Source organism: Castanea sativa, chromosome 6, assembly GCF_040712315.1.
Source record: "Castanea sativa cultivar Marrone di Chiusa Pesio chromosome 6, ASM4071231v1".
NCBI lineage: Eukaryota > Viridiplantae > Streptophyta > Magnoliopsida > Fagales > Fagaceae > Castanea > Castanea sativa.
The window spans coordinates 19,748,990-19,769,816 of NC_134018.1; the positions used below are offsets into that span (position 1 = coordinate 19,748,990).

Sequence of the window (20,827 nt, forward strand, 5' to 3'; positions counted from 1 at the left end):
CCCCCCCCTTCTGTAATATTGTTTTTTTTCTTTATATTCCCCTGTCTTCCTTCATCTTAACCCTCCACGTGTAAATCAAATTGTTAGTCTTTATCCATCTTCTACCAACACCTTCTTGAAATTTTTATGGGTAGTTGTAAGACTACACGGCCTTATTCAGGTATCACCTCTACATTAATGCGGCCAAGGAGTTAGCTGCAGAGCATTCAATGAGGTGGTAGCAGTTTTCTCTTAAATATTTCTCAGCTTTCCTTTGTCCTATTCCCTTTTGATGCTTATCCTTACCAGTATGATCGTCTAATGTGTTATCCTTAATAAAAGGTCGGGCATTTGTCCTCTACTCGGCTGGGCCAAGGAGATATCTCTCCTCGGACTACACTCCCAACCCTTCACGACTAGACTTCTTCCATAGCTCACTAATTTGTACGTCCTTGTTGATGTCCACCTGCCCTCAGGCAACTTAAAGTCTTCGAGCATGGCTCACATTCCAATATCCTTTTCTGGGCCCTTTATCCCTATAGTATATATCAAGCAAGAGAATTCTGTTTCTCTTTTGCTCTCACTGTGCAACTGTTTTTTTTTTTTTTTTTTTTGCTTGCTTTAATCTATTTGTCTCACTTTTTCTTTTAGAGTTTTGTTTATATAATCATTCGTAAATAGAATATGAGGTTTTGAATCTTTGGTTGAACTCCAAAGGAATCAGCTCTAGAGTCTAGATCTTGAAAGAAACTCTTGCAGTCATTCTAATATACCTTCATTAAGTTGGTAACAAACAAAAGCATTACCATTTTCATTTCATGTTTTAGTAGGTAACAAACTAAAGCATTCCATATATTTTTTACCATTTGCATTTCATGTTTTAGTACTTGTAACCCCTTTTCGGGTTTCCAAATCGTTGTGTTGATTATTAGCGTTTAGTTGCAAATTGAATGTTTGAATTACAGTCACAGCTAATTAAGCTTCAAATCTACTCTTCATTTAACATACCGCTAAGCTTCAAATCACAATGTTACCTGATCTTGTGGTTGGCCAAGACCAATGTTCTCCTTGAACATATTATGCATAACATCTACAGGTAAAGGTGATGCAAGATCAAATACCCTTCAAAGATCATAAGCTATTGTTTTTCCCTTTCTCTTTGTTTGTTAAATGGAACATCTTTAGTTTTCTAGTTGTTGATGAAGCAATTAATACTTACAAGCTATAGCTTATATTCTCAATTTAATGGTATTAGAAATCGGATTGGTTTTGATCTATGTGCCCCAAAAAAAAAAAGGATGCAAGTATTCACTTTGCATTTGTCTCCCTTAGTAAGCTTTCTTGACAATTTCATTTCTTGATTCTTGATCTCCCCATCATTCCTCACCATACCATTGTTTTCTTCCTTCCAATCATTTTTTTTTTAACTAATTTCTTTTCTATTACTCTTGGTACCAATCTTTCTAATTCATTCCATCTTTTGCCCATAACTAAAAAAAAAAAAAAAAGTAATTACTCTATTTCTCTTTACTCTCGGCACATCTTTCTAATTCATTTCATATTTTTGCCAAGAACAAAAAAGGTAATTAATCTCTTTCATTCCTTCTTTGATTTTCTTCTTTTTGTTGGTGGATTTTTCTTTGTTGTTGTCATCTATGCAGTGGCCAGTGGGTTTCTAATTCTTTCTTGCAACTGTCCTTCGGGTCGATTTCAATTTCTTTCTTTGATTTATAAATTTTTTTAATATTTTTTTTTTTAATTTCTTTCTTTGATTTATAAATTTTTTAAATCCTTTTTCTATATTTTGGATATGGAGAGAAAAAAAAAATGGTTTTGATGGAATTTGGGGTATGGAAGTGTTAATTCAATTTTTTTTTTCTTTATGTATCAATTTTATACAAAACTTTCGGATTAACAACTAGTTTTCAACAAAATCCTGAACGTAACACAGTAAAAGTGTGGGAAGAATAAATTCATCCTAGATAAAAATAATTACAAGATTAACATTTTGGTGAAAGAATCTAACAAAATTGATGATATGCATACGATCAGTTTAAAATTTTGAATGTTGTGGAGCGTCCAAACTTGACATAGTTATCTTTTATGTATGTGTTCATTACAAAATTCACAGAACTGACTTTCTAGCAATCTTAAATATCCTGTGTAAAGTACTTCTCTCTCTCTCATCTGGTTATATACTGAATATCTGCATGTTCTCTCAACCATTCAAGCACCTTTGCTCCCTCTAGTATCTCCTGTACCTACACAATTTCAGAGGGACAATTTGTTCATTGTTAATAGTCCTTAAAACTTTCCTACCCAGCATTAGGGCCAAAGGTTATATATAAGCCAGAAAAGGAAAAAAAAAAAACGAAGATCAATTTTACAGAAATTTCAAAAACACAGAAGCACAGTGCAGTGTATCAATGCTAGTAGAAGTGCTTCAACTCTATTCTTTGTTCCAATAATATTGTTGTAAACTAACTGTTCTATGCTGTCCTTTGACCTGTTGGGGAATCCCTAGACAGGCCTTTGTGAAGGCTTTAACGATAACAGCATTGGCTTATAAAAAGGTTTAGCCAAAAGGAAAGTAGTAATAGTACCTGTTCCCTCACCCTCTCCTCATCGTATTCTTGTTTTTGACGTTTAAATTCAGCAATAGAGTTCTCAACCTCTTTCACAAGCTCATCAGTTGAAAACTGCAAAACAAGGAATTAAGATATTCACATAGTTGTAAAAAACAATGTATTTTCAATAAAGCAAGTGATGCTTCTCTTTTAATCAGCAAGTAAAAATTATTATAAGGAAAAAGAAAAAGATAATTCTGATAAGATCAATTGGAGGCCCACAGACCCTTCTTCCTACAGTCTGGTTAATCCATGCAACACAATAGGAAGAATCAAAGTCATGAGCAGAAAGATAACGTAAAATCACAAATGATGTCGAACCCAAAATTTTGAGACTTGATTGCTGTTTTGTTGTCGTACATTCATGGAAGTTGAAAGAAAAAATTATCTTCTATTGTAGATGTATACCTGCAAATTTTCACGTTTATATATATCTCCAACTGCAAGATTCTGTTTTATTACATTCAATATGTTGTCCTTCTGGTTTTCAAGATACTCATTAACTGCTTTTGGGCTTGACAGAGAAGCCAATTGTTGGTCATTCAGTTTCATATTTGCCTGTGCCACCATAATACTAAAATGAATACCAATACACAGAACTGAGAAAATGAGAGAGGGTAGAAACCAAAATATGCATATGAAGGTAGATTTTTGGAACCCTAGTAATAGATATTGATGCAAGTACCAACCTGTATCTGTAGAAGTTTGGCTCCATAAAACTGCCTACCTTGTTCCTCAAACAAGGATTGAGGAATATCAGCCTCTACCATCTAAAAAAAACACATACACACACATATGTTTAAAAAAAATCACAATTATAAATAAATTAGGATCATAGTTCAAAAATAAATTCATGATTTATCTATCATATTCTTCTGGCAGGATGAACTGAGTGATAGATTTTGTAAAGTTGTGATTTACAACTATGTTTTATGTTGGCTTTATTCCATGGCAAAAAGTGTTGTATTTGCTTTAATTTGTTTCCTTGTTTTTTTGTGGGATTTTATTGTATTAGGTTTAGTATTAAGTTGGTAAAAAATCAAGCTTGAAATGAAGAATTAGTGCATTTTTGCGATTGGCTCGCAAGTAGCTCGCGAGAAGAGTATCCCGTGAAAAGGGCACGTGAGAAGCATATGGTGGAAGCTGAAAAGTCGTGCCAGCCTGGAGGATTTTACGACTGTCTCGCGAGTAAGGCCTTCCCGTGAGACACCCGCAAAACTCTCTGCCTGGAGGATTTTTTATGTGTGACTTTCTTACCCTTCACCCATACTATATATACCCTCATTACCCACAAATGTGTAAAGAGGCCATTCAGAGAGAAAAACCCTAGATAGGTTTTCAACAACACACACACCCATCTTTAGAGAGAGAGCTACTAATTCTTAGTGAGAAATCATCCTAGCCTCTTCTCCTTCCTTCTCCCATTATCATGCCTTGAGAGGAGATTTGTACCCAAACACAATTCACACCTTTTCAGAGTGTAGAGAGTGTTTTGGATCTTGAGAAGCTTTGAGGATTTGTCAAAAGAAGCCGGTGAGGGCTTGGCGGATACAATCGGGCGTATTATGGGATCTGGAAAGTTAGAGAAGACATGACTCCGTGAAGTCCGTTGGTAGCAGGAGCTTGGAGGGCTCAAGTACATTGGGTAAACTAGGCTTGGAGGGTCTTTTGTTATTCGTGTACTCCAACTTTATTCTCTAGTGAATCGATTACCGCTTGGAGGGCGACGGAGAGGTTTTTCGCCGAGTTCTTCAGTTTCCTCTTCAATAACACATCGGCATGTTATCTTGTGTTTGCACCTTTCTTCCCTTACTCTTGTGCTTTACTTTTATTATTTGTTGTTCATGTTTATGCACTAGAGTAGTATCGGTTGTTTGCGCTTCATTTACTCTTGTTTCTGCACTTAGATAAGTTAGAGTAAAAGCAATCTAGCCGTAATATTTTAATTTGAGGTCTAAACAAGCTCTTGTGTTTTAACACAAATCCGAGCTTTCAGATTTAATTATTATCATTTCAAGTTGTCAATATATAGGGCCCATCAAAATATGTCCTGACATGCTGTCAAAAGAGAGGATCATAAAAATAAAATAAAGTCTAATGATTGGTACATTATGTTTCTCACATGATAATTCTTTAGTTTCTCTATCATGTATGGACTGTGGATCCATTAAAAGATAGATCATTTGGATAACATTAATGTGCCTACTACCAAGAAAATCATCCAATAAGGTTTCTCTCTCTCTCTCTCTCATTTTCTTAATTAGTAAACAAATGTTAGAAAGAGAAATTTTCCTAATAAGTTCATGCAACATAGGCCAAAAACAGTTAAAACATACAAAATTCTGTTTTGTTTATGCATTTTGATAATACAAAGCCATGTCCAACCAATGTTCAGAAAGCAAGAACCAATCAGAAACCGCAAATGAATTCAATTTCAAAGATGCTTTTTTTGAAGACTCACCTTTTGAAGCTGGTCTAGAATCACATTATCAGTTGCTTGTTCTCTTGCTGTTTGCTCCACTTCTAGACATCTCTGAAACAATGATTCCTTGACCTGAAGATTTGAACAACATAAAATGTTATATTTTAGAGATAATTGGATAGGATATTTAAATTTTGGGGGGAAAAATCAAGAGTATATATGAGTGCACAAGGATTCCAATGAGCTCTAGCTAAAATTACATCTTCTATCCTAGTAAGAACAAAGTGAAGGATAATTTGTGGATTTAAGACCCACTGAGTTCGTGAGAAATTACCAATATAAAAATAAATAAATAAAAGTGTAAGTGCACAAGGGTTACCTGGTTCAGAGTGGTGCACCCAGGAAGCAGCCTGTCAGCAAGGGAGTCATCCAACTCAGGTAAGTCTCTGTAAAACAGTTCTTTGCATTCAACCTAAAAAAGAATATATAAAAAATTTCACATTTTGCTAAGCTCAGTACAATGAGCATATATAGATTGCTACAGAAAACAATTAACAAATTTTTTAACAGACTGAAAGGCTAAAAAGAACTAAAGAACTGCAAAATCATTTCATCATTCATTTATATGTGTGTCTTTATTTTATAATTGGAATTTTTTTAAATGAATTTGCTCACAGTAAATTGTGCATGAACACCACGAAGATCTTCTTGTTTCCATGATTCAGGGAATACAAGTTGAAATGACTTTGTTTCACCTCCTTTAATTCCTATAATTGAATCTAGGAAACCAGGAAGTACTTTGTCACCATCTTCTGTATCAAAATGAAAACCTGCAGGTAGAACATAGAGTTGAGGGAGGAAATGCTCAAGATGCTTTTACAAATGAAAAACTAGCAGAAGTGTAATCTTCAGTGCATACGGGCAGACCTTTACTCTCTGCAGAAGGAATCTTTTGAACATTCAACTCATCTTGATCAACTGTTGTTGCTGATATATCAAGGACTGCAACATCACCAATCTGTGGAAGGTTCAAGTTGTTTTTTTTGATAAGTGGAAGGTTCAAGTTTTTACAATTTACATAACTCATATGAAAATAAGCCCCTCAACAGGGAAAAAGAATTATGCTCAAAGGATAAAAGATTAAATCATGAATTTCTTTCTAAGGCATCAACTGCAGTTTATCAATTACAACATGATTACTACACAGGGAAAGTTGGACAATTGATGCTGGCTAAACATTTTTTCATTCATTTTTTGACAGGATGTAGGAGTAGTTAATTTCTTTTAAACCAAATTAGCCATGAAGCTGTTAACCAATATGGTTATACAAATGAAACTACGGGTGAAAAGCAACAAGTTATATGCTTATGAGACTAGAGTAACTTTAACTTGAGTTACCTGTAGTCCTCTATCAGTTACAATCCTCATTGAACCAAGTGACTTGTGACGGCGTCTCAGTTGTTGTTCAGAAGCTCTGCGAGCATCTATGTCACTGTCTATTTCAACAACAATCTTCAAGTTCTTGTACCCGTTCTCAGGAATCCATTTGATTTGAGGTGCTACATCAACAATGACATCATATCTAGAGCACAAGTCAATTAGCAATCATGATCCATGAAATTGCATGCTGAGTCATTCACTGTTTACTTCTATCATTCTCCTCAATATATATGTGTTTGCATGTGTATGTGTGTGCGTGTGTGTGTGTATGCCTCTCCTTTTAAGATACAATGAAAGAAAATGGTAAGAGCATGCAAATGAAATGTAGCTTATAAGATGTATACACGACAAACCTAAGAGAGTTGAGAGAAGAATAGGTCTGCTCCATCTCAGAAAATTTGGTTACAATGCGGACCGAATCTCTCAAAGCCCTTCCTGTCACCTATAAAGTAAAAGCAAATCAAGCGTTCAATTAACATTCCTAAGAAAATGATCAATGTAGTACCAATGAGTTCTGCCTTGAATGGCATTCTTCCTTCCACAAGAATTACGAGGTCGTGGGTTGAAACCCACCTGGTGCATGTGTAACTTACCAATTAGAAAGAAAAAAAGAAGAAAAAAAAAATGATCAAAGGTAAGTATCTTTGGCTCCAATAATCTACATAATCAAAATTAGTTGTGGAATAAATGCTGCAAAGATTTAAACTCTTTCTTGTAGAATAAGTCTCAGTTCAAGTCCTTATTGGAAAGATAATACAGAGTCAAAAGGGATTTCTGGTTTTGAAAGCAGATACAACTTTCATAGGCTTTTGTAAGTGATAAATAGTTTTCTTTCAGGGGATGGGGAATGTAGAATACAAAATGTGCTGCATATTTTTTTTATAGAAATTTTGAAACTGTTGTAAATAAGTTACAGATCATGGACCATCTAATATATCTATTTTATATGGATCCCCTCAACTCCTATTATACAGAACTTGAAACAACAAATGAGAATTTGCAAATTCCAGTATCAATGCAAGCATCCATATCAATATAAACATAATGAACTGAAGTGAACCCAAAGAAAATTAAAGGTTAAATGAAAAATATTACCCTAAAATAAATTAAATAAAAACAGAAACAGATAAAAAAAAGTAACCGGATGTTACTTTCCACATACTGAGGACATGGCATGTGGAAGTGTCCTCTTCAAGATAGATTCAACAGTAGCCTTTTGGACATTTTTCTTCCCGACATAACCTATAAGAATACTCTCGGGAACTTCCTTTCCCGGGCGAAATCCAGGGACCTAAGTACACAAAAAACCAGTATTAGAACATATAACAACATCCTTGTTCCACAGGCTAAAACATGTATCTTCCCAAGAGCACCTTGGCTTGCTTCATGAACTCATTTAAGACCCTACTGTAGCAGTCATCGCATACAGCTGGTGGAACTTGTACACTCAACCTAACCTGCACAAGAGAGATACATAGTAATACAGATTTTTACTAATTTCAATTTTCTCAATTACACAAAAGCAAAAATGTAGTTCTCAAAAGTAATTGAAAGGCCAAGAACTTAAAAAAAAAAAAAAAAAAAACGAACCCAGTTGAATTAAATAACTACTAATATACTTGGAAATTGTAAGTGCTTAAAAAGGAAAAACTCAAACAAGAGAGAGAGACCTAGCGTTTTTAGCTCATCAGAGAAAATAATAAAGACACAATTGAACAAAACCAAGTAAAACATAAAGCAATGATAATTATACAAAGAAAAACAACCACTGATTATCTGGGAAAACATGAGAGACAATGAAGTAACTAAAAAAAAGAAACTCACGCTGCAATTGGGTTCTTGGGTCTCCTTGACCTCAATATCTGCTGGAAGCTGATCTTTTTCATTGCCGGTAGCGACTGAAGAAGAGGCTGAAGCGGTGAAGCGAGAGGGGTTTGGAGGTGATTGAAGTTGAAGGAGGTGGAATTGGCGGGAAGGAGAGGGAAGCTTGAGACAGGTGAAGGGTCTGTGAGTATGGTTGAAATGGAGAAGTGGGTTTCTGAGAGAATTATGAGAGGGTCGAGATGGGTTCAAGTTGAGGACCCTTGTAGTTGTAGTGCTACAGAGACACAGCTCCATTGTTGGACTTTGCTAGTTGCTACAACAATAGGATAGAGAGAGAGAGAGAGAGAGAGAGAGAGAGAGAGACATTAATATAGGATAATTCGTTTTGAGAGACAGTTTTTGGTTATTCGTACAGTAAACGACAGTAGTTGGTTTGCTGACGGCAAGGTTCGATCATATTCTTGGGTCGTTTTATCATTTATTGATAATTATAGATATAGAGGTGCTTGTGGCAACAAAGTTGTAGATCATTAACATTGGATATGTTAAAATAGTCCAAATACCAAAATAAAACGTCAACGTCTAGTGTGCTATAGCTAAATATAAATTTTTAAAATAAATTTTTTTTTTATATTCAATTTTCTATCTCTTCTATATGCATAAAGAAATAATAAAGAAATAATATTTAAATTAAATGGTAAAATAACAGAGTAGGAGATGTAGAGTATATTGTTAAGCGGAATGTTAAAATAGATAATATGATCGGTGATGTAAGTGCTAAATTTTTTAATAGATTAAATGTAAATGCTCTTAAAAAAAAAAACAATGTTACACAAAAAAAAAATTAAAAAACTTTTTAAATCAAGAAACTTTACAAGATGGATAGAATTGTATAATGTATTTTTGACTCTTTACATTCCATAGCTTATGGACAGTATATTTTTACAAATTTCTTGAGTGTTTGAAAAAATTTTAATTTCATGAAATATATTTTGTATTTCCCTTTCTTTCTTTTTTTTTTGAGTCAAAATGAGAATCACCAAATTATGGATCTCATTTTGCATTCTAACATTGTTTTAAAGTTATGGTCCAAACTACTCCAAAAGACTATTTTTCTTTTTGTCAATTTCTTTCTTTATAATGTTTTCTTTTTTAAACCAAGTTCACAACCAGCCAAAAACCCACATGCGTTGCAAGTTGCAAGGCACAACGGTTCACGGCAACTTGAAGCTCAAATCCCCACCAAATCAGTCACGTACCCACCACAATCATCATTAACTACAGAGACCTTATATAGTTCTCAGCTACGATGACCCAAGAGAGAGAAGCTATTAAGGGCTTGTTTGGATCACCATGATTTTGAGTGATATCACCCAGTTTTCATCACTAAATTTCTAAAATGTGTGGGTCCTACCAAAAAAATCTCGTTTGGCTTGATTTTTGGGTGATGTTTTCATCACTTAAAACTCAAAATTTAAGTGATGGATGATGGAAACTGAAAATAGAATTTTAGTTTTTTTAGTTTCCGAAATATGAGTGATGGTGGCAAAAGGTGAGTTATGTGACCAAACAAAAATTTTGGAGTTTTTGAGATAAAGTAAGGTTTGGATTATGAGTTATGGGTTTTGAGTTTGAGTTATGAGTATTGAGTATTGAGTTATGAAAACTGAGTCATGGCCAAACCAAACGAGTCGTAAGTAACCACCAACACCCCCACAAGCTCAAATCAAAGCCACTACACACGGTGGCCAACTAGAGAGAAAGAGAGAGAGATAAGCAAGAGAAAATTTATACACAAACATTAAACCAAATTACAAATCATTCAGAACTACTAACATAAGAATGGTGTAGCCACAAAGAAGTTTAACATAATTCATTGAGCAAAGGTTATACCAAATTACCAACTACAATCCATTTTGACAAAATAGACTAACTGAACACCACCAAAGAGCTACTAGCTTTGTTGAATCTATCTTTTGTTAAGTCTGTCACTTGAAGCTCATCAGCACCATGAATCCATGATTGCACAAGGTCCTACAAGAAATTAAGAACGGTAAGTGCATTATTAATTGTTTGTGATACAAGAAGTAGATAAAATAACACTAATTAGTATTGGAGTTTGGCTTACTTCTGATACTTTTTTAACTGAACTTGTTCTTTTGTTTTAAATATACAATGACAAGTAGTAGTGGGCTTTAATCTCCACCTTTTATTTAGTTAGTTGATAATGTGACAATTTCTCATTAAAATAAAAGGAAATTCCAGTTAAAAAAATACTGAAAGTAAGCCAAACTTTTAGTGTTAATCATCGTATAGAAAAAACCTACAACACTATTTGAGGTTTTTCAAAATGTACAAATTAAGAAATACTCTTTTAAGTCTTTTCCACGCATCAAGGAGGATGGGGGACCAAGGTAAATCAGCCAAGCAAATTCCCATGCTAGCAATTATAAATAAGAAAATAAAGATAACTACTCAACAAAGGGAAATTATAAAGAGAACACAATGTTCTAGAACAAACTAAGAATATTAGTACGTTAGAAGATGGAATTATTTTTAGCCTTAATTTCTTTTTATAAATAATTTTAGCCTTATAAATTACAAAAGAAAAGTAGATAGCTTAATTTTTTGGTAAATTTTTTTGGGAGCTATGATGGGATTTTGTTTTGAGTTCTGCCTTCTCCAAGCTAGTTTAAGATGAGAGGGATGTAAAAATAAGGAAATGCTTCCCACGCCTACAACCTATTGTTATCTAAACTAGCCGCGAACTCACGTGTTGTGCGTGATAATTATTTTCTGATAGTTTTATTAATTTTTTTTACAATTTAAACTAATTTAATAAAGAGTAATGTATTTCGTAATCATATTTTTATTTTTTATAGGAATAATCATAAATCTTAAATATAAATTTTGTCGTGCCAAAATGAAAACAATACAATTTTTCTCAGAAATTCAAAAGGCAAGTTAACGAAAATATTCATTTTTTAATAAAATTTATTTATGACATTTTTTGAATCATTAAAAAGAATATAAAATTTAGAAATTATTCTTATAGGTTTAAACAAACTTTCTCAAACCTTATTTTTTCTACCTACAATCCAAAACACCGAAAAATGTAACGAAGAAAATTAATAAAACTTAACAATGATTAATTGGACCAATTAGGAAAACAATTTGTTGTAATTTCATTCACCCAAAACATATTATCAAATAAACAAATGTAAGGACACAATTCGAGCCCGAACCCACAATTAGAAGGGAGTGGGCCTGAAAAACCCTTTTACAATAAAATTTATAGAGAGTGGGCTTGAAATCTAGGTTCTAATGATGTTTAAATAACAAAGAATGATGGACTTTGGTCACAATGGCACAAACAAGGAGTTGTTTATATGAATATGAATGAAAACTTCTCTTCGGACACAATCCGAGGATAATTTATATTACTGCTCCTCAAGATAGATTAGAATTGTGGATAGTCAGATTTACAATGTACTTTTTCTTTTCCTCTCCAAAAAATTTTTCCCTCTTACTGAAGGTCCCCTCTCTCTTTTATACTCCCTCCTTATCCCTTTTTTCATCCTCCACCTTATGGTTAGACCACTGGTTTAGATACTTGTCTCATCCATCTTCCTTGAAGTTTCTAGATATAGGGACCAAGTTTCAAACCTGATGTTCAGGTCTCACTTCCCCATTAATGCGGCCAGAATATCAGTTGCAAAGCATTCAATGCGGGGGCGGTAGTAACAGCTTTATCTTAAATATTCCACCGCCCTTCTTCTTATCCTCCACGTGTACCGTGTCTTCCCTAACTTATAGGAATTTTTAGAACATAGCCTGTGGATACCAAACAACCCTTCTCCTACCTCGGCTTCACTTAGCCGATGATACAATCTTCCTCGGACATATTTATCCAGACATTATCTTTTCTTTATATAGTATTTTCCTATGAATTAACATTCATACAGCCTCGGACCATCCTGTGTCCTCGGTTTGGGCTCCTAGCCCAAAGAATACTCTTGGGCCAACCCACGTATATTTCTGGGCCAATGACCCTACAATAGCCCCTTGAGATTCTCATTTTGTTACCTCGGGAGGAAAAGAGGATCTTGACACCTGTCACCGTTCAGCTTGTGTACACCATACATCTTCTTTGGCAGGGATGATGACATTTGAACTGCCCCTTAGCACATTCCTGACGTATCGATATACGAAGCGTCCCCAAATTAAATTCTGGCGTCTTTTTGTCCCCCACGCCTAATGACATGATGCGCATCCAATGGTTGAGGATGACATAGAGACATAGGCGGGAAGTTTCATGCCTTTACGATTTCAACTGGTATAAAAACCAACAATTCAAACCATTTCACACATTACAACAACTACTCAGCGTATTTGCCAATTTTTTGCAATCTACATGCCCTCACATTTACCAAGAACTAGGCCAAGGTGACTCTGTCGTACTTAAAGTAAGTTTCCCAGACTCCATCTTTCATTATTTTTCTTTTTCTCTCTCTGGTGTTTACTTTTCTCGGCTCATATAATTTCTTAGTTCTTCCCTCATACCCACACCTCGCTTCTAAACATGGGCAAATTTGCATCACTAGTAGATTCAAGCGAAAAAATAGAACAATTTAAGGCTAGGTACAAAATTCCACCAACGGTACCTGTCAAATACTATTCAGAAGGGGAGTGGTATGAAAAAAAGGGAAACGGGAGAGGTAGTAATCCCGATGATAGAATTCATAGAAGGAGGGATGAAAATCCCAATGGGAACCGTTACCAGGGATTATCTTAGGGCGTTTAGATTAACTCCTACCCAGTGCACCCCAAACATGTTTAGGATTCTAGGTTCCATAGATGCCTTGAATGAAAAGATGAACCTAGGACTCACCCATCATGATGTGAACTGGGTTTATAACCTTCATTACTTAAAGAAACAAGGTGTATATTATCTAAAATCTAGATATCTAGAGGTTAGGTTAATTCAGTGCCTCCATGAATCCAACAAGGGTCTGAAAAATAACTTCCTACTCATATCAGGGGATTGGCACGACGGTCTTCCCTGTCCGACAAGGGAGGAGACACCAGGTGAAGTTCTGGATCCAGTTTAAATTATTCAAAACCTTTTTTTTTTTTAAACCTATATTTATATAAAACGTTTACTTATTCTAATAATTTTTCTTCTCAACAATTTTGCAGACCCACACGTAGCGGATCGCCATCCTCATCTTGTCGATTTCGCCAGATTAGACAGGATACTGCAAGCTAAAGTTTTTGTACACTTAGACGACCAACTCCGAGTGGCTCATCTAATCCTCGGCTACAATCCCATCTCCAAAGCTTTCTAAGCACCGTAGTGCGTGATCAGAGCCAAGGACCCGCGTCTACCCCGGATAAGTGTTGCTGTCAAGGGTTTCCTGCTACCTGAGGGAACTCCTATTCCTCAAGGCACACTTATCACACATCCCGTACAACCCCTTCAACCCATATTAGACGGTATTCCCTTAGTCCCTCTTCCAACTCAACACACATCTAGCGAAGCAACCTCTTCTCAACCCAATATAAAGGAAAAAGAAGAGATTGTTGAAGTATTTGATTCCGAGGACGAGTTCGAGGTTTTCAATCAACCCCCTTCTCCTGAAGACCAAGTTGCTGTCCTCGGCGCATCCTCCTCAGCCCTACCAAGCACCACCCAACAACCTGATATTATGGGCATCCAACGTAAGCCAAAGCCAAGTCTTAAGGACGTACTGGAAGCTCAAGTGGGTACCCAAGAGCTTCCCAAGGTACCTCAAACCAAAGTCAAAGATTAAGGCATTGAAAAAGTCCCTGAATCCAAGATCCCTCCTCCTCCTCCTCCTACCCAATCTCAACGCACTAACCAAGCTGACCACAAAAGAAAAAGGGATCAGCCAAAAGGGAAAGACGCGATTGAGGGAGGGAAAGACTCTCTTCCCAAGGACTTGAGCCCGAAAAAGGGGGAAAGCTGGCCCACATAGCGCAGACGAGGTCAGATAAATGGGCCGAGTCCCATACAGCTATACATGTCCCAATCTGGGCTCCTGAGATGACCGTGGACGACCACGCGGTCACTGCTGACGTAGCCATTAGGAACTCTGATGCAGGGACAGATGCATGTGTAGCAGATACCCTGAAGCAAGTCCTACTGCTACCCGAGGACATAGGTGAACTCAGAAGAATGAGAGATCAGAATGTCTTCATGACCTTGAAGAAGGAACTTGCTATGGTAAGGATCTCATCCAAGTCTTATTTATCTCCATTTCTGTTACACTTGAAAATTTTTAACTTTGTTTTTATAACTTTGCTGTCTTCTACGCATAGGCTGTTCAGTCTGCTCACAGGGCAGAGGAGATTGTTATTAGCACATACAAGTCCCTCAAGGCCGAAGAATTAAGGTGTGACAACACCCAGAGGATCCTTGACCTATAGAAGAAGAAACTAAAAGAGGTCTCGGATAATCTGACCAAAGTAGAGAGTGAGAGGTCCAGTTTGGACGCTGCTCTAAAAACAACCGAGAAGCAGGCTGAGGACCAAAAACTGCAGCTTAGGCAAGCCAACGAGAACTTTGCTGCTGCAAAAAGGCTGATTGAGGGTCTTAAGAATGATTTGAAAGAGTCGGAGAGGGCAAGAGAGGAGGCCATCAAGGCCAAAGAAGAGGCCATCCAAGCAAAAGAGGAGGCTGAGAAGGCAAATGACCGAGCTAAACAAGAAGGTTATGAGGTCGGCGTGATAGAGACCACAGAAACTTTCAAGGCTCAAGTCCCTGAGGTATGTAGGCATTACTGCCTCCAAGTATGGAACGAGGCACTTTCCCGAGATGGGGTTGATGCTTCTTCCATGCTTTGGAAGGCAGAGAATGTTTACTTTCCCCCAGCCATCCGAGCTTCTGCCCCTCCCCAAATCAAGGATGGTGCTGACATACATGGAGCAGAGGACAAACAAAGTAAGGTAGTTGAAGATCCTATCTCTACTGAAGACCAGCCTCCCAAGCATGCTGAACTAAGCATTTGAGGATACACAGCCTCCCAATGATCCTAAGGAATCTTCCAAGGACAAACAGAGTGACACAATGGAGCTTGTCTTAGCGACAATTCCAATAACCTTGAGGGAAGATCCGAAAGGCAAAGGGATAGCTGCTGACCCCTTGGCACAACCTCAGCTTCCAGAAGATCCCAAAGGCCCCCTAAAGATAAAGCTAAAGCCATGATTGCTCTCTCCTTCCCTATTCTCCCCTTTACCTTTATCTTTTGTAATTTCGACGACTTGCAAGTAATTGTACTTCCAAAGAAATTTTGAATCAATAAAAAAAGCAAGTTTCTTTCTTTTATTTGATGCTTGTTTTGTTATCTTGTTCATGGTTCCTGATGTTTGTTTACCACACTTAGAACAATAGTCTGTTTATTTTCATAAACTAACTAACAATTCTAAGGAAGCAATCTGGAATGATTTAGGCAATATGTTCAATATACTTGCAAATGCATTAAGTGATGCTCATGGACTTCTATCCATTTATCACTATATCTGGGAGTCTCCAAGTTTTTGCCAGTAGAAGCACAAACTTAGGCCTGGATTCAAGTTTAAACATAAACAAGCCGAGGATCAATAACAATTAAATTTTAACCAATGCCCAATAAAATATCAACATATACGAGGTACACAGCAAACAAGATGTGTTAATTTCCCTAAAGTTGATGATCCAAGGACCAGACATGACTAAGGTTTTTGTTCAACATTTAATAAAATATCAATTTACACGAGGTATGTGATCCGAAGAGCTAGACATGACCAAACTTCAGTTTGATACTTAAAAAAATGAACTGAAGTGTTAATTTCCCCAAAGTAGATGATCTGAGGACCAGACATAACCAAGGTTCTGTTCAACACTTAATAAAATATCAATTTAAACGAGGTATGTGGTCCGAGGAGCCAGACATGACCAAGCTTCAGTTTGATACTTAGAAAAATGAACTAAAGTGTTAATTTTCCCAAAGTAGATGATCCGAGGACTAGACATAACCAAGGTTCTGTTTAACACTTAGTAAAATATCAATTTAAACGAGATATGTGGTCCGAGGAGCCAAGCATGATCAAGCTTCAGTTTGATACTTAGAAAAATGAACTGAAGTGTTAATTTTCCCAAAGTAAATGATCCGAGGAACAGACATAACCAAGGTTCTGTTCAACACTTAGTAAAATATCAATTTAAACGAGGTATGTGGTCCGAGGAGCTAGGCATGACCAAGCTTCAGTTTGATACTTAGAAAAATGAACTGAAGTGTTAATTTCTTCAAAGTAGATGATCCGAGGACCAGACATAACCAAGGTTCTGTTCAACACTTAGTAAAATATCAATTTAAACGAGGTATGTGGTCCGAGGAGCCAAGCATGACCAAGTTTCAGTTTGATACTTAGAAAAAATGATGATAATCAATGCAATACAGTGTCAATGGAAATAAAAATGGTGGAAGTGCCTTTCATTTAATAATAGTACATTCGTAGGTTATTTACATTCCACGGGTGTTGTACAACACATTCATCTAGATCTTCAAGATTATAAGCCTCTATGTCCGCGATTGAGGTAATACGATAAGGTCCTTCCCAGTTGGGCCCCAGTTTTTCTCATGCTGGGTTCTTTGTAGTGCCCAAAACTTTCTCAGCACCAAGTCTCCAAGTGCAAGTGGTCGTAGCTTTACATGAGAGTCATACCCCTGCTTAAGTTTGTGTTGATAATAAGCTAGCTGAACCATAGCATTCTCTCGCCGTTCCTCAACTAGGTCTAGGCTTTTTACCAGTAAATTATCATTACCGCTTGGAGTGAAAGAGCTTGTCCTTAGTGTTGGAAATCCAGTTTCCAGAGATATTACAACCTCGGCCCCATAAGTCATAGAGAAGGGTGTCTCTCTAGTGGATCTTCGAGGTGTAGTTTGATATGTCCACAAAACATGTGGCAACTCTTCCACCCATCTTCCCTTAGCATCATCTAGCCTTTTCTTGAGACCATTGACTATCACTTTGTTGACTGCTTCGGCATGTCCATTCCCTTGAGTATAAGATGGAGTGGAATATTTATTCGTGATGCCTAGATCACAACAGTATCTTCTAAAGGCCTTACTATCAAATTGTAGACCGTTATCTGAAATGAGAGTAAGAGGGATTCCAAACTTGGTGACAATGTTTTTCCATACAAAATTCTTCGCTTCCATGTCTCTGATATTTGATAATGGCTCAGCTTCAACCCATTTGGTGAAATAATACACTCCAACGAGTAGCCACCTCCTATTCCCTGCTGCTTTTGGGAAAGACCCAACAATGTCCAAGCCCCATTGAGCAAAAGGCCAAGGACTAGACAGAGGATTAAGAACACCCCCTGGTTGATGTATGTTAGGAGCGAATCTTTGACATTGGTCACATTTCTTTGCATAATCCTATGCTTCTCTCTGCATATTGGGCCACCAATATCCTTGAGTAAAAGCTTTATGAGGTAAAGACCTTCCTCCAGTGTGGCTTCCGCAAATTCCTTCATGCAACTCTTCCAAAAGTAACTTCGTTGCTTCTGGGTGTATACATAGCAAATATGGTCCTGAAGAAGAGCGTTTATATAATTTCTGATCCTCGGACAGCCAGAAAAGAGGTATTTTCCTGTGTACTTTATCTGCTTCGGACTTTTCTTTGGGCAAGGTATCATCTTTGAGGAATGTCACAATTGGATCCATCCAACTAAGCCCCACCCTAATTTGATGAATTCGGATGGCGTCACCACTTGTCCCAGTGGGTTTCCATAGATCTTCAACAAGGATGACCTGAGGTAGGCTTTGTGCCGAGGATGTCGCGAGTGTGGCTAAAGAGTCAGCATGGGTATTCCCACACCTAGATATATGCAATAAGGAAAAAGACTCAAATTTGGATTGTATATATCTTACCTGAGTTAGGTATCCTTGCATTCTTGATATCAAAAGCCCCTAGGATAGTACCCCACTTGGCAATCCTTCCCGGGTAGTCTACACTCCGAAGTATAGACTTAAGAAGGAGTGGAGTTCGGACAACAACTGTATGAGACTGGAAGTAGTGGGGAAGTTTACGTGTAGCATGCACCACTGCCAGGATTGCTTTCTCCAACAGTAAATAATTCACCTTGGCCTCATGTAGAGACTTGCTCACGTAATAAACTGGCCTTTGTACATTATCATCATCCCGTATAAGAACTAGACTAACTGCATGATTAGCCATCGCAATATATGCGAATAGAACTTCATCAATTTCTGGTCGAGACATAACGGGTGGTCGTGAGAAATACTCCTTAAGCTGTTGAAAAGCCAACGCACACTCCTCGGTCCATTTAAATCCCTTCCATTTATTCAACAACTGAAAGAAAGGCCTACATCTGTCCGCGGACTGAGAAATAAATCGGTTGAGGGCAACATTCATTCCCGTCGGCCTCTAAACTTCTTTAGGATTCCGAGGTGGGTGTAAGTTGTTAATGGCCTTGACCTGAGCCGGATTAACTTCAATTCCCCAGTGAGTTACCATGTAGCCTAGAAATTTGCCCGACCCCACACCAAAAGAACATTTAGAGGCATTAAGTCGCAACTTGTACCTTTTCAACGTTTAAAAAGTGTCACTCAAATCTTCCAGATACACGGAAACCGCTTTACTTTTCACCACCATGTCGTCCACATATACTTCGATAGTTTTTCCAAATTATGGCTCAAACATCCTAGTCATCATCCTTTGATAGGTAGCCTCTGCGTTCTTTAAACCGAAGGGCATTACCTTATAATGGTAATTTCCCGTGGGAGTGACAAATGCAGTCTTCTCCTGATCCTCCACAGCTAAAGGTATTTGGTGATAACCTTGGAAAGCATCCAAAAAACTCATCCGAGGATGCCCAACAGTAGCATCCACCAACTGATCTATTTGAGACATTAGGAAAGAATCTTTAGAACAAGCTTTGTTCAAATCTATGAAGTCCACGCACACTCTCCACTTCCCATTTTTCTTTTTTACCACCACTGTATGAGCTAACCATTCAAGATAGAAAACTTCTTCGATAGCACCCGCCTTTTTAAGCTTGAGCACCTCTTCTTTGACAGCCTCGGAACGCTCTTTAGAGGAGCGCCGAGTGGTTGCCTCTTCGGTACCACAGCTGGATTGACATTCAAATAATGACAAATGAAACTCGGATCAACCCCAGGGGCCTCGTAAGCATTCCATGCAAATACATCCACATTTTTCTTCAAAAACATAATCAGCTCTGCTTTCTCATCATGTGGCAACTAAACTCCCACCTGAAAGAATTTCTCAGGGTCATCGCCTATAAGAACCTTCTCTAGTTCCTCACAAGCAGGTTCTTCTACCGATGGTACCCTAGTTGTGGCCAGAGACTTTGATTGCTATGACCTTCTGTCAGCCGAGGCCGAGGACTCCAGTTCAAGCTGATGCAGAATTGCAGTCGTCATGCACTGTAGAGCCACTGATTGACTTCCAAGCAGTTCCTTTATCTAATCTCCAAACGGAAATCTGATCTTGACATGCAAGGTTGAGGAAACGGCACCTAAAGCATGCAACCAAGGTCTTGCCACAATAGCTGTGTAGAGAGAATAGATGCCTACCACAATGAAATCCACGTTTACCACTTCTGAGACTGATTGCACAGGCAGCCTAATTTGCCACTTCTGAGCCTGTAAGATCTTTAAGCTTTAAGTTTAACCCTTTAAACAGGTCAGGGTACATGATATCTGCCCCACTACCCTGATCAACCATCACCCTTCTTACAGCATAGTCCCCTATCCTCAGGGTAACAACCAAAGCATCATCATGTGGTTGGATAGTCCCGATCTTGTCCTCTTCCGAGAAACCTAAAACTGGTAGAATATTCGCTTTAATCCTCTTCGGCTGATCCCTAGATTCCTCGGCTAGTTTCCGAGCCACAGACATCACCCTGGAAGGATGTGAACCAGTTCTTCCAGGTGCAGTAAAAATAACATTGATCGTACCCAGAGGAGGTCTTGATGAAGTGCTACTCTGGTTTTTCGCTCCTTAGTGGTTTCCCTGCCCATTAGGCCGATACAAGAATTGCTTTAACCTTCCCTCTTTAACCAATTGCTCCAAATGGTTCCACAGAGTCCGACAATCCTCAGTGGTATAACCCCTCTCCTGGTGATAATGGCAATGAAGGTTTTGGTTGTGTCTCAAGGGGTCCCCCACCATCTTATTAGGCCATTTGAAGTATGACTCATGTCTGATTTTCTCCAACAGCTGTTGCACTGGTTCCTTAAAAACGGTGTTGACCACTTGTGGGGCGGTAGGACCAGCTTGCTTGGAAAAGTCTCTCCTAGGCCTGTTATTGTTGTATCTGTCCGACTTGAAACCCCTCATCTCCTAAGGGATAACCTTCGCCTTTCCCTTTCCTTGCTGCTGATCTTCCTCAACCCTTTTGTACTCATCGATGCGATCCATGAGCCTACGCACGCTCCTGATAGGTTTTTTGGTCAAAGATTTCCTCGAGTCATGCTCC

At 37.7% G+C, this 20,827-nt stretch overlaps 1 protein-coding gene across 1 annotated transcript; it reads right to left on the reverse strand.

Moving 5' to 3' along the window:
- Positions 1–1,973: 1,973 nt before the first annotated feature.
- Positions 1,974–8,648, reverse strand: LOC142638118 (trigger factor-like protein TIG, Chloroplastic). Its single transcript, XM_075812112.1, has 13 exons — positions 8,293–8,648; positions 7,842–7,925; positions 7,631–7,759; positions 6,822–6,910; positions 6,427–6,610; positions 5,956–6,046; positions 5,704–5,858; positions 5,408–5,500; positions 5,068–5,160; positions 3,296–3,376; positions 3,015–3,164; positions 2,583–2,678; positions 1,974–2,240 (listed from the first exon to the last, which is right to left on the reverse strand). Exons 1-13 carry the CDS (start codon positions 8,584–8,586, stop codon positions 2,163–2,165), a joined length of 1,617 nt encoding a protein of 538 aa, XP_075668227.1. The 5' UTR covers positions 8,587–8,648; the 3' UTR covers positions 1,974–2,162.
- Between the last annotated feature and the right edge of the window lie 12,179 nt (positions 8,649–20,827).